Consider the following 14,124-nt stretch of genomic DNA (forward strand, 5'->3'; position numbering starts at 1 on the left):
TAAAATATATATACATCTCTAGCCCTCCGAAAGGAGTTTTCTTCCATGCGTAGATAGTCTCACTACTGTATAGAGACCATCTAGTGTAACGGAGCACTTCAGGGTTCGGCGTGCACGTGCAACAACGCACAGAGGCCTGTCCAGCAGATCGGGAATCGAGAACGCTTTTCTGGTTGATGCTGACAAGACAACACCACCACAAACACTACCCAGAAGGGCAGCGACTAGGGCTACGAACACCTAGCACAGCGGAGGCATCGAGGAATAGGACAGAACTGATAAAACACTCAGGAATTAGGTAGACGGTGCTAAAAGAGCGAATTCATGATCCTCTACTAAACTGTCCAAAAAAATTGGCCCTCTGACAGCACTGTCAACTGTCCTGCTCCCAGCGATCTAATTAGGTTTGACATGTGACCTAACAGACCTCTGCCTTGCCAGTCCAGCACAGCCACGCCGCCTTGTTACAGTATTACTCCTGGCTCAGGCAGAGCACGGGCCAATCCAGCTCCCAACAGAGATGAGATCGCAGCAACTAAACTGCTTATAAGTCACTTCTTGGAGAATGTCCTCACTTACCAATGACTCGACGAAGGGAGCAGAACGAGAGATTGTGCGAGTATGAAGTAGAATAAGCTTAGGATGAGGTGCGACTAAATACTACTAGTAGCTCAGATAGTCACAGAGAAGTGGGAAGAATTTCTAATTAAGCTCCTCGTAGGAGATAGTCGAGAGGGTGCAGAAGGAGACGTTGGGTCGATTTGAGAGTCATAGAAGTACTAGTTCTAGCTGGGTACCTGCTTTCTGTTGACTTAAATGCCTAAGGAAGTGGCCATGGAGTTGAGGAAGCTATTGTAAGGAGGAGAGTAACGTGTAAAGGACGGAGGTGTTTACGAGATGTTACCGGTATACCAATAGTACATGGTAGAGCAATATTTGATCACTAGCGCCATACTAATTGTGCATAGTATACACTAGCTCTCACTAGTGCTATCTAGTTCTACTAACTGCGTTCCTGCCGGGTTACTACTTCATCGCTTTTTAACCATGACAAGTACTTCCGCCACTTTAGTAGAGCCCTGGTCTTTCTTAACGAAGATCTTTGTCTGCGCCATCCTGACCAACAGCGCACTTGCAGTTAGTGAATCCTCTCTAAGTACTAATACTCGAATCACCCTTCCTCCGAACCAACCATGCTAGTAAATATTAGCATCGCCATTGCTGCACCTCTTCCCATTCTGCTATTGTACACCATTGGAGTCTTCAATTATAAACACCTACTGCCTCTCTGGAAATATAACAGGCAGATCAAGCTCGATTTCTCACCCAACGAACTTTCTGGTGTCGACATAGTTGTTGTCCTGGTTATCTTTCTGTTAAGATCGGTCAAACACTCAATACTCTCGACATACAAGCGGATATACAACGCTAGAAATGATATCTCTGAAGTTCCGACCTCCCCAGATGAAGACGAACTCTCCTTGGTCATGCCGTTTCGACCAACACAAGCAGACCTCAATGCCTACTCCGCGGCTGTCAAGAATCCACTGGTTGATAGAGACGTTCAGTTAGTCGGCTCACAGCTGCTTCTCCTCCTATCTGCTCTGAGTGAGCCAGCCATGCTGTTGTTACTTGCCCACCGGTCGTGTAAGATACGACCACTAGGCTCTGTCAACGTAAGAAACCGATTCGAACTGTTGAGGCCCGACCTCTGCACAGGGTAGACATTGTTGTCTTTCAAAGAGGCCTTCTTAACTGCAAGGCTCTCGAAGCATGTCCGCACGGTCAAACGAGGGTTTGAGGTTGACCTCACGGTAAGCTTGAATGTTCTGAACAAGGATTCCATCGACTCGATCACAATCTTTCGGCAAAATTTCACTATTTTGCAGTTTGCAAGAGCTCGCGCAGAGATCATTCAGGGACGGGATGCTGCCCCAGATAGTACTAGTATATCAAGCCCAGCCTGGTCAGCTTCGATACCTCTCACGATCGAGTACAATGATCCCACCGGCTGGGCAAGGCTCTGCAAAGATTTCAATCTAATTCACACCTCAACGATCGCGGCAAAGCTCTTTGGGTTCCCAGGGAAACTAGCCCATGGCAATCACATCGGTGCATTAGCTGCCAAGTACATTGCTTTTGCCAACGCGAACGAGCCGCTTTTTATGGAAATTATGTTCAAGCGGCCCGTGGTTGTCCCTGCGCACTTGGAGTTGAAGGTTTCCCCAGCGGCGGCAGAAGAATCACAGTCACGCCTTGTTATTACATTGTTCCAAATCATTAGCAAGAACAAAATCAGCGTCGAAGGGAGAATTGGCCAGCTCAAATACACGGCCAACACCTAAAGCTCCCAAATTCCTCTTATCGACAACGGAGTGGCAAGCGAACAATGACGACGTTGGCTCCCGACCAAGCCGCGGAATCAGTCGGCAAGTTGGGTCCAGCCTTACGAAGGAGCTGTCTCGCTGTTCACTGGCGCAGAGCCCTGAAATCAAATCTCGGAATGGTTGGCGAATCACAAGCCACTCGATCTGCAGATCAACGCGTCGGCGCCTTGGGTCAAATTTTAACGTTTTCGCGCATGTGAAGTCAGAGCCTTCCCTCCTTTCCCAGTCTGCGAGTTTTATGTGTTGGAGGCGCAATCGCGACGGTTGGGGAATATATATTTAGTCAAATCCTCTGCTTCCTCTCTTTTCCTGCCTCTACTACACTCAACCATATAGATCTGTGCTGTGAATCTCCCTTTCGATCGGTCTTTTAGAAATCTTGTCGGGCGGAAAACAAAATGTCGTTCATTCTTGCCTACCGAAAACCAAACGAGAAACTGGCAAGGGCTCGGGCGCGAGCACCAAGCCTTCCCAAGCTCCACGAGAATCTTGCGAAGCTCAAATCGAAGCCCTACAGGCTGCTAAGATTCGAAGAGCTGCCTGAATGGTACCAAGGTAACCACTTTACGAGATCGGGCTATCGACCGGTGTCCAACTCATGGTCTACTTGTATCCTTTCTCTCGGGCACCTTCACAACGAGTCGGTCAATATCTACACTCATCTCGTTCCGGCCTTCTGTCTTGCTGTCGGACAAGTCCTCGTCTACCGCGGTCTCAGCTATTTCTACCCCGATGCGTCAATGGCTGATTACGCCGTCTTCAGCACCCAGGTTGGCGCTGCAATCGTCACAATGCTGCTTTCCTCTGCCTATCACACCCTTATCTGCCATTCCGAGGATATCGAGAACTTAATGCTGAGAGTCGATTACGTGGGCATCCTCACGCTGATCCTGGGAAGCTTCTTTTCTGGAATCTATGTTGGATTTTATTGCGAACCTCTGCTCCGTCGGGTCTATTGGAGCATGATCATTTCCCTTAGCCTCATTACGGCCATACTGGTTTTGCACCCAAAATTACAGGGTCTCAAATATCGGAGTCATCGAACGTGGGCTTTTATATCCACCGGACTTTCAGGCTTCGCACCCATCATTCACGGCCTTTACCTCTACGGCTGGAGCGAGATGTGGGTACGCTCGGGGATGCCCTACTGGTTTCTGGAGGGCATCGTGTATGGGATCGGCGCTTTCTTCTTCTTCACTCGGATACCCGAGTCGATATGGCCAGGCGACTATGACATCTGGTTTTCATCGCACCAATTTTTCCACGTCTTGGTGGTCATCGCAAGTCATATCCACCTATATGGGGTTTGGGTGGCTTTTGATTGGAACTACGAAAACCAAAGGTTCTGCCCTGCGATCGGGTTATAACCAGTGGCGGCTGATTCGTCTATGTATTTACGCGACCGAGAAACAAGAAACGTGGAAACGAACTTGGTGGCTAGACCAATTGGTCTATGTGGTCGGTCTATTGCAGATCTAATTTCTATGCTCAAACAGTGAATTTTTGCAGATTCTCGGTCCCAGATTCCTTTGCGATTTTGGCGACCTGCTCTTCACCGAGCTCGTCGAAGATGTCGTACCCCCATCGGGCAGGGAAGTTAAACCTTTTGTGTCTCTCGAGCACGTTCAGCCTCTGCATCGCATCGTCGGGAAGGATCGCATCTTGAAAATTGTCGCGGATGCGTTTTTCGGTGACACTCTTAGGAAGCACCACCGTGCCGCGTTGGACGGCCCAACTCACAAGAACCGCACCAGGGTCCATCCCTAAGGACTTTGCAATGGCATGGACTTCGGGGTCATCGACTGTCTTTGGCTCTCCAGTCATGTTATTGCCTAGAGGACTATATGCCTGGACCAGGATTCCCTTCTCATTGCAGAAGGCGAGCAGTTCGGGCTGCTGAAGATATGGATGTGCCTCAACCTGGTTAACTGCAGGAACTACCTCGCAACTGGACAGGAGCTCCTTCAGACGGCGAACGTTGAAATTTGAGACACCAATTGCGCGGGTCTTCCCAGTCTTCAACAATGCCTCCATCGCCTTCCACGTCTCGTTGAAATGCACATTTGACAGCCGGAACACGCCCTGCTCGTCGAGGGGAAACCACCGGTCGCCAGATGCGAAAGCCACGGGCCAGTGCATGAGGTACAAGTCAACGTAGTCGAGACCGAGATCCTTTAACGACTTGTCGAGTGCCGGTTCGACATCCTTGGGATCGTGTTTGCTGTTCCAGAGCTTGGTCGTAATGAAGATGTCTTTCCGGTCGACGCCACTTTTCCGAATGCCGAGGCCGACCTCTGTCTCATTTCTATAGATCGCTGCACAGTCCAGATGCCTGTACCCAGCCCTGAGAGCTATCTCTACCGCCTTCTCGACTTCATGCGGTGCAGCCTGCCACGTGCCGAATCCGACAGCAGGAATTTTAGCCCCTGTGTTGAGGGTGAACGTTCGATTGAGTGCCATAGCTGCGGTCTTGGTTTTTCTGTGAATGATCAATGCGAAAAACGTATTGTGTTCGGGGAGAGATCGAAACTCTACCACTGCAGAGGGAGCTGCGCTTATCATTCTCAACTCAGCATCATTCCTTCGCTTTTCCTTTTCTTTTCCGTATCCTGCCCAGGAAACTTTTCCACCGGACACTCGGCTTTGTCGGCTATTGAACCGATGCCACAACGCAAGGGCGCCCACGTTGCGTCAAACCGGATCCAAAGTCAAGGACTTTGAGGAGGATTGTTTTTCCTCGGCTTGCCGACGGAGGAAACCCCCCGTTTGCCGGCTCTAGGCTAGCCTGCTTACGCCCTTTCGAGATTGGTCCTCGCCCAAGACACTCTCTAGAGCCGAGGGGATTCCGCCGTGCCAGGATTTCCCCGCCACCTGATCCATCTCATCAGAGCAGCTTCGATCCTTTTGTCTGTCAGCCGTCCCTACGGAAGGCAGTTGATCCAAAGTTATTCGACCCACGAAGCATGGACGAGTCCAAGATCAAGTCTCCGACGGAGAATGATGCTCTCCCATCCAGCCCTCCCAAGAGACGCAAGCTCAAACATCCCCGCACAGCAAGGGCTTGCATGTTCTGTAGGAGGTATGTGATCCCACTGGTGCCACGGCGGCAGGGATTGTTTCCAAACGAAGCCTCAAACCAGCAGACTCCATTGGAACCCTTACCTCCTCCATGGCTGTATACTGACGGTGTATGATACGTATGCAGACGAAAAGTGCGATGCTCAGGCACTCAACCCTGTGATTACTGCAGCGGTGAAGGAGTTCGCTGCGAGTATGATGACGGTGTCGCGAGGCCACCACCTAGGGCTTTCAGTCATGCCCCAATCTCTGGCCCAAACATCCATCCAGTTCCAGGAAGTTGGCATTCGCCTGGCGGCCCAGCAGGCGAACGTGCAAACGCCACTTCCTCAATCCCGCAATCGTCGAACCGGGCAGCCATCATATCCCGCGAGCATACACCCCATATGTCCCGCGGCCCATCTCTGGAACCGACCTTTGCTGAAGGCCACCATATTGCCGCAACAGCGGGAGTATCCTTCCTTTATCATTCATGGAATCGAGGTGATGCAGTCGAGGGAGAGGCTGTATTACCATCGGCCCCGTTGACCTGCCATGGAGACATCCCTCCAGTTCAGGTTCGACAAGACCAGCCGTTCCCCAAACGAGAGGAGGCAGATGCGCTTTTGGAGCGCTACTTTCGTTTTGCAACGCCAACCTATCGCTTCCTCCATCGGCCAACGCTCGAAAAGTGGACATCTCAACTGTTGTCAGGGGCTCGTATGTTGACCGCGGAAATCGCCTGTACCCTGTTGGTGTTCTCGCAGTCGCTTCTGTATACGAGAGAGGGCGATAGATACATTGACGGCGAGGACCAGGACCTCAACCGGAGCCAATTCTGTAAGTTGTCTCCAGGTTGTCATGCAAACACGGTCAGGATCCCGGGTCATGAGGGACGTGCTTTGGTATCTGACGTCTACACATCGGTACCACGGTTTCCCCAGCGAGTTTTATGCTAGATCAAATCCACGACATGGAGCCCAGAAGCCTTTTCGTCCCTGACAGCCAGTCACTATGGCGAAATTGCTGACTCGTCCCTGATGCACAGATTTCGAGAAGGCCAAGTCACTTCTTAATCAAGAGCCTGGACCAGCCTCCGTTACGAGCGTCCAGGCCAGGCTTGCCATGTGTCTGTACCTTCTGAGTACTTTCCGGATCAACGAATGCCGATTCTGCTTCAGTCTAGCTTGCACGCTCTTGACATCCATTGGCCTGCATAGGAAGATTCCTTCCGCCCACAGGCTAGATCTAGTGACTTTGGAGTCGCGCAAACGCACATTTTGGTGCGCTTATGTTTTGGATGATTATCTGAGCGTCATGCTTGGGCGGCCGCGCATGCTCCGCGACGAGGACATCGACCAACCGTATCCTCGGAACATTGACGATCAAGACTTGCTGTCGTCCGAATCGCCCGAGGACCTGCCCTTGCATGGCAACCTGGAAGCGTTCATCGCTCATGCGGATCTCGCGAAGCTAATGGGACGCAACAGCGATCTCCTCTATCCGATCCAACCACTGTCCGAAGATCAGCTATTTGACCGTACCAACAGCATGCTCGAGGCCACGCTGGAGTGGAAAGACAGTCTCCCTGACTTCCTCAAACCTCGCGATAAGACACTGGCTGGACAGCGAACATTCGAGCGCCAGAACACCGTCTTGAAGCTGGCGTATGCACATCTGCGGATTCTTGTCACTCGGCGGTGCCTGCTCGCAGACTTCAGTCGCCTTGGCCGGAGGGCGTTGTCGGTCCTAGACGAGAGGGCTTTGAACCCTATTCGGGAATGTGCCAGTGCCATAAGCACCATCCTCAATACCACGTGTGACTTGATTCAACGGGCTGCCATGTACCAGTCCTTCTGGTTCACCCAGTATATTGCTCTCGTCGCGGTATCTACCTTGTACGTCTTCGTCATCCAAAGCAGCCGCGCCAACATTCCACCAGGTGTCTTTCCTGACATGAACGTGTTCTTCGATAAGGCTAAGCTTTGCCAGGACCAACTGGCCACGATGGCACCAGAAGGCAGTCAGGCACGGCGGCACTGTCAGCTGCTGAGTCGGCTTCGGCTCCGTGCCGAGAAAGATTCGGCGCGAGCGAAAAGAAGCAATGGAAGGAGGACGTCGGGCTTGGAGCAGGCAGCGATCTCGAGGATGGCAGCGTCTCACGAGTTCGCGCCTCCATCGACGACATCACACCTGACCTCTTCTTCGGAACCAGCAGACTCCCAGAGCATCACAGGGCCTCGGCCACCCCACCTTGACTCGACTTCTGAGAAACCTGAATATGCCAACGACGCGGTCCGACCCGGGGTCGAAAGCGGCCTGTCTCGCATGGATGGGGATGTGGATGTGGACGCGGCGCTCGTGGGCCAGTTCACGCCGTCCGACGACGACTTTATGTTTCAGAACCTCCTGGGCTGGGGCTGGGAGAGTCTGGACACGGTTGGGTTTCCTGGGGAGGGGGATCTGTTCAGCGTCCAGCCATGAGTTAGCTTTCTTTTGGTCGTACTAAATTGTAGATCTGCGGCATGCATAGCATAGCATAGCATAACGTGGTGTAGTAAGTATAGTATCCAAAAATCCTTGTCAAAAAGGTGGAAATTCTTCTCAATCCGGCATGTATGCTCGTCGCGGATAAAGATGTTAGTTACTTCTGGAACCAGACTTTCTACCAGCGGCGGCGACGTTGTCCTCGGGCAGCGGCAGCGTGAATTTGATTCCAACCCCCCGTTCCAGATGTACACATGTACATATCTACGAGAGTAGTCGTGGGTCGTGAGTCGTGGCCTGGGGCAACGGAAACCACGCACCACTTTCTGTGCCCGTCGTATCCAGGGCCTCAGTCATTGCGCCGTTGCATGGTTTCGGCCAGAGTCTCCTTTTCACCAGTCCCCGTTGGCTTTTAAGCGCGTTCCTCGGGAAACCTTGCCTGCCATGGATGACTGTGAGAGGGGAGTAACTCCAGGTCTTGCATTCCAGCCAGCCCCCCTGCCACACTACCCAGGTACAAGCACGCGTACGGGTAACTAATACGTCGACCCCGCCCGATTGCTCCTAGCATAAACATACACATAGGGTTGGAATCGCGACCACGTGGAATCACCCTGTCACCAGCACGCTGTCCTTCCAACTAACATGACACATGTACTGCACAGACCTGGCAAGGATAGCTGGGTGGAAGGATCGACTTGTCTGTTGAATGCATGGGGATGTTTTGCGCTGTTGTTCAGGCCGGCAACCGTTCGCTAGGATGTTGAATCTTTCCGGGGGAATTTAAAGGGGGAACGAAGGCCGATCCTTGCTGGTCCGGAACTGTGCCCTGGCGGAAGACGAACGACTTCTTCCAGAGACCTTTCGTTGAACGGTTGAGAATACCCAGTATCTCTCTCTTTCTTTCTTGTCCCTTCGCGGCCCATCCGTCCAATTCCACCTTCTCACACTGGGCGAAAAATCTAGTGCCCCGATCGAGCACCATCACTGGACTTCCCATCTCCACAACCCTTCCCAGGGGGTATCTACCGATCGACCAACCTTGGGCACAGAACGGATCTGCTCCTCGCCCTCCTCCAAGCCTGCGACGTCGGCCAGAACCAGCAGCGACCTCGAGACGCTATTCCTCCGCCCCCTTATCCACACCCAGGCCCGGCGCAGCCCGTCCAGCCACAGGCCTACATGGTTCCTGTGCACATGTCACCCGCCTATCCACTTTCGGGGAGACGTTGGGGCAGCAGAGGAGGAAGAAGACATCTGTGCGAGCAGCAGATCTATGGCCTTGAAGAAGGAGAGCGACGATACCGACGACGACTGGCCGGTCCCCTTTCCGGGGGATAGGTGGTGTGTGTGAGTGCCTGTCGGTCAAGATGTAATCCTATAATGATTTCTGATGATAGGCAGACCTTGCAACGTTGTAAGGACAGGTCGGGAATCCTTAGGGCTTGGTGTGAGAAGGCCGTAGCACCTCGGGTTCCTCGTAGATAGTCTAGTTGTTAGGGAAATGTCCCGGATCGACAAACCATTTAATCTGGATAAAAGGGCCGCAGATGAGTGATGGAGAGATTACTGTACCCCTTGAGGTAACTTCTGAGTGTTTGACCTGAAATGGTCGCCAGTCTTCAGAACTTTGACCATTCCGAGAAGAAATACTCAGAGCACAATCTGTCCTCGTTTGTCGTGCCTCCCTGCTTCAGCCCTCTTTGTGCTTTTGATGGTCTGCGTACGTTCCGTATTGCCCTAGAGAAGACCTACCTTTCCGAATTTTTCGTATGGAAAGATCGAGCCGGTCACTAACGGATTAGCCAGTTCGCCAGATATCTCGTCCAAACCTTCCATGGGACACTCGTGGCCAAGATCTCCAGTGGAATGCGATGAGGCTGCTCCCCCTGAACAAAGACAGCATCCCAGACTCTGCCAAGGTGAGCCTTATGATTTCTTCCGTCGTGCAGCCCGACGGAATCCCCGTCCTCTGGCAGGGTGAGTATCGGTCTTCAGCGTTCAGGGGCATTGCTCCGCCTATGACCGTATTCAGCCAACTAGCCTGCTGGTGCGGAGTGTCGGGCGCATGCCGACCTAATATGGGGTCCCGGACAAGCCCCCGCGTTTATTTGAATGGCACGCAACTTGGGCCGACGGAATTCGATGACCGAGTTTGCCAGGGAACTGATTATCATATCGCTCGCTCATCGCATATTTCCATGGGAGGAGTGGGCCAGCACGGCCGGCACCAACCTCAAAAAGACAATTCCCTTCTTTGGACGAAGCATTTCCGTTCTCGTAGGCACTGGGGGGGAGGGAAATCGGGGGGAGATTCTTAAATGGCCCATGTTCTCCATATGTTTCGCCTTGAGCAAGCTCCATGACCTCTGCGCAAACCACAACAAAGACATAGAATCAATATGGCGTCGGTGGAAATGATGTCTCCCGTTCCTGTCTCGAAAGTCAATTCGGTCACATCTACGACGGTCCAACCGCCAACGCCACCGTTATCACCGCCGCTCCCGACTCCGCGAACAATCACAGAGCTGCTATCACTGAGAGCGCGAGAGTTTCCAGATGAGCCTATTTTTGGGTATCCCTCCGACAACCTCGACTATCTCGAATACACATACTCGGACCTCGTGAGAATATCTTTTCAAGCAGCACGAGGTTACTCGAAATGCTTGCCGGCCCGTACCAACTCGAACCAAGAGGCGCGAGTCATCGCTTTGCTGGGGCCTTCCAATTTGGATTACTTCTTCACCCTGTTGGCTCTATCCAGACTAGGATTCACGGTGCTCTTCCTGTCGACGAGAATATCCGAAGCGGCTTATTTGTCGTTATTGGACGTCACGGAATGCCGCCACATCGTGATCGATCCGTCATTTCGAAAGACTGCAAATGCACTTATGGCTTCTAGACCCAGACTGGAGGTCATAGATATTCTGTCTCGCGACCAGTACGTGGCCGACGCACAACTAGACGATACTGGAGCACAGCAGAACTTTGATCTGGACGAGGAGTCTTCCAAGGTTGCTTGGATCATCCACTCATCTGGCTCGACTGGCCTTCCGAAACCCATCTACCAAACCCACAAAGCCGCACTGAAGAATTACGAGAACAGCTTGAGAATGCGTGGCTTTGTCACGCTGCCACTCTTTCACGCCTTCGGACTCAGCAACGTCTTCCGTGGCATCACCGCCGTCAAGAAGATATACATGTACAATGCCAACCTACCGTTAACCAGTGAGCACCTGCTCAGAATCCTGACGGATCACCAATTTGAGATCTTTCTCGCCGTACCATATGCACTCAAACTCTTAAGCGAGACTCAGGAGGGGGTCGACGCGCTGGCGGCATTGAAAGTTGTCATGTTCGGAGGCTCGGCATGTCCAGATGCTCTGGGTAACTTGCTGACTGAGGGTGGTGTCAACTTGATCAGTCATTATGGGACCACTGAGACGGGTCAGCTTATGACATCTTTCAGACCTGCTGACGACAAGGCCTGGAATTACGTCCGAGAACATGAAAAGTTGAAACCCTATCTCAAGATGGACCCCAAAGGTGGGAGCCTTTATGAGCTTTGTGTTTTGGACGGATGGCCGTCAAAGGTGGCGACGAATCGTGATGACGGATCGTACGCGACGAAAGATCTCTTTGAGCCCCATCCGTCGATACCAGGAGCGTGGAAATATTGCGGGCGACTTGATGATACTCTTGTCTTGGTCAATGGCGAGAAAGCCATTCCCATTGCCATGGAGCAGGCGCTGCGGCAGAACAAACTGGTTCGAGAGGCGGTCATGTTTGGGGCCGGTAAGAGCCAACTAGGTATGATGGTCATTGCTTCCCAGCAGGGCCAGGGCTTAGAGGACCGAGACTTGATCGAGACACTTTGGCCAACAATCAAGGCAGAGAACAAGTCATTGCCTGCTTATGCCCAACTGGCTAAAGACATGGTCCGAGTTCTGCCCGCCGGTACCGCATATCCTAGCACCGACAAAGGTTCCCTAATGCGCCAGGCATTCTACCGAGCCTTCCATAAAGACATCGAAGAGGTTTATCAACAAGCAGAGTCGAGGATGGGTGGCACACTTGTGCTCTCAGAACCGGAACTGCGAGAATTCCTCCGAACAAATCTGTTGGAGCTTTGTCCTCAAGATGAACCCACCAGCCTTGCAGATGATACCGATTTGTTCTCCTTGGGTGTGGACTCCTTGCAATCGACGAGGCTCCGTGCCAAGATATCGAAGGAGATTCAACTCAACGGCAACTTGTTACCACAGAACATTGTCTTCGAATACCCCACCATTGCTAAACTGGCCGCTGCCATTCTCAACATTCGAGATAGCAAATCTGTCGAGACGCGGGACGTGGTCAAGGAGATGGAACAGCTTGTTGCTAAGTACGGCGTTTTCCCCAAACATGTTCCTGTGCCATTAAAGTCTCTGGAGAATTGCATCGTTGTCACAGGTGCGACTGGATCGCTTGGAGCACACCTGGTTGCACAGCTAGTTCGCCGGGAGGATATTTCCGAGGTATGTTGTCTGGTACGAGCTAGTTCCGAGACTTCTGCTCGTCAACGGGTCATTAGGTCGATGCAGGAGCGGGCCGTATACCACGCACTTCCACTGAAACTACGTCGCAAGATCTCCTGCTATCCATCTGACTTTTCAAAGGCGAACCTGGGCCTCGATGACAGACTCTATGCTAGCATTTCAGCAAAGATCACAAGCTTGGTGCATTGTGCCTGGTCGGTCAACTTCAACAAAAACCTCAGCAGCTTCGAGGCAGACTGTATTGCAGGCACCCGGAATTTGATACTTCTTTGCCTGTCAGCCAGACAGCCTACTCCTGCTTCTTTCAATTTCTGTTCGTCGGTCTCAACCGTGGCGAGCACCCCAGGAGATGTCATTGCAGAGGCACTTCCTCCCAGCTTCAAGTGTGCTCAACGCATGGGATATGCGCAATCAAAGCTCGTGACTGAGCATCTGGTGACTCGAGCCGCCTCTCAAACAGAACTCCAGGCCCGAGTTCTGCGCGTCGGACAGATCATTGCGGACACTACGCATGGTATCTGGAATGATACCGAGGCCATACCGTTGATGCTGCAAGCAGCCACCACAATTGGTACCCTCCCAGCCCTCGATGAATCTCCACGTTGGTTGCCAGTTGATAGAGTCGCGACGACCATAATGGATATCTCCCTTTCAAGCACCACACATTCAGTCTTCAACATCGTCAATCCTCGTCCTTTCCATTGGACGAAAGATCTCCTGCCCGCACTGCACAGCGCAGGTCTATCATTTACCCAAGTGGGTCAGCGCGAATGGGTTCGCCGCCTGCGCGCATCAAATCCAGACCCTGAACAGAATCCCACGATCAAGCTTGTGGAATTCTTCGCGAATAAGTATGACAACGACGTTACCAAAAGGAAAAGCTTCAACTATGTTACCTCGACAGCAGAACAGATCTCGCCTGAACTGGGTAGTGTGCTTGCTTTATCCCCAGAGCTGGTGAAGAAGTTCGTCAGCCACTTTCTGAAGACGAGTTGGTTGCCTAAACTGCCAAAGGCTGGCAATCGGTCGCAGTCGCAGACCCGGCTCATCGTCGCAATAGTTCCATATGGCGTTGGTAAGAGTACGCTTGCCGCCGAGCTTGCGGGATCCTTATCATGCCCGGTGATTGACGGTGACGTTGTCCATGATGCCATTGCCACTGCAAAGATGAGTCAGGGAATCCCTCTAACTTCGTTAGACAGGCAAATCTGGCTCGGTCGAATCAAAGTTGAGATCCTGGAATGCGTTCGAGCTAGCCATCTTGTTCGTGGTGGTCGGCCGCGACCCAATGAGAGCAACAGAAGAGATATCATCTTAACGTGCTCCGCACTTTCCCGTTCCCATCGCGATGCGTTGAGAAACATTTTGTCCGCGGCCAACGGTGAGACAGAAGTAGAATGCATCAAAACTGTGTTTGTCATGTTGCAGGCCACAGAGGACGAAACACTCCGCAGGGTGGCCCAGACAGAGGGACATTATATGAAAGTTGATATGATAGCATCTCAGTTGGAAGCGATGGAAGAACCTGGCGTTGATGAGACGGATGTCTTCCCTGTGGACGCAGAGCAGGAGATGGAAGTGATTATCGGGGAAGTTTTGGCTGAGTTAAATGTCCTAGAGTAGACAATGTCACTTCGACACAGTCGGCATTTGAG

At 52.1% G+C, this 14,124-nt stretch overlaps 5 protein-coding genes across 5 annotated transcripts; 4 read left to right on the forward strand and 1 right to left on the reverse strand.

Annotated features, from left to right (window-relative positions):
- Nucleotides 1-1,193: 1,193 nt before the first annotated feature.
- Z519_04033 (uncharacterized protein) lies at nt 1,194-2,345 on the forward strand (the record flags this gene model as incomplete). The annotated part of the gene is made up of 2 exons (XM_016761780.1): nt 1,194-1,676; nt 1,725-2,345. The coding sequence occupies 2 exons, from the start codon at nt 1,194-1,196 to the stop codon at nt 2,343-2,345; spliced, it is 1,104 nt and encodes a 367-aa protein (XP_016622118.1).
- A 440-nt stretch (nt 2,346-2,785) lies between these two features.
- Nucleotides 2,786-3,754, forward strand: Z519_04034 (uncharacterized protein; the record flags this gene model as incomplete). Its single annotated transcript, XM_016761781.1, has 1 exon — nt 2,786-3,754. The coding sequence occupies one exon, from the start codon at nt 2,786-2,788 to the stop codon at nt 3,752-3,754; it is 969 nt and encodes a 322-aa protein (XP_016622119.1).
- A 121-nt stretch (nt 3,755-3,875) lies between these two features.
- On the reverse strand, nt 3,876-4,847 carry Z519_04035 (uncharacterized protein; the record flags this gene model as incomplete). The annotated part of the gene is made up of 1 exon (XM_016761782.1): nt 3,876-4,847. The coding sequence occupies one exon, from the start codon at nt 4,845-4,847 to the stop codon at nt 3,876-3,878; it is 972 nt and encodes a 323-aa protein (XP_016622120.1).
- A 503-nt stretch (nt 4,848-5,350) lies between these two features.
- Z519_04036 (uncharacterized protein) lies at nt 5,351-7,928 on the forward strand (the record flags this gene model as incomplete). The annotated part of the gene is made up of 4 exons (XM_016761783.1): nt 5,351-5,459; nt 5,593-5,948; nt 6,023-6,284; nt 6,493-7,928. The coding sequence occupies 4 exons, from the start codon at nt 5,351-5,353 to the stop codon at nt 7,926-7,928; spliced, it is 2,163 nt and encodes a 720-aa protein (XP_016622121.1).
- Nucleotides 7,929-10,333: 2,405 nt separating this feature from the next.
- Nucleotides 10,334-14,092, forward strand: Z519_04037 (uncharacterized protein; the record flags this gene model as incomplete). Its single annotated transcript, XM_016761784.1, has 1 exon — nt 10,334-14,092. The coding sequence occupies one exon, from the start codon at nt 10,334-10,336 to the stop codon at nt 14,090-14,092; it is 3,759 nt and encodes a 1,252-aa protein (XP_016622122.1).
- Nucleotides 14,093-14,124: the final 32 nt, after the last annotated feature.

This window comes from Cladophialophora bantiana (assembly GCF_000835475.1).
Source record: "Cladophialophora bantiana CBS 173.52 unplaced genomic scaffold supercont1.5, whole genome shotgun sequence".
In the NCBI taxonomy this organism is placed as follows: domain Eukaryota; kingdom Fungi; phylum Ascomycota; class Eurotiomycetes; order Chaetothyriales; family Herpotrichiellaceae; genus Cladophialophora; species Cladophialophora bantiana.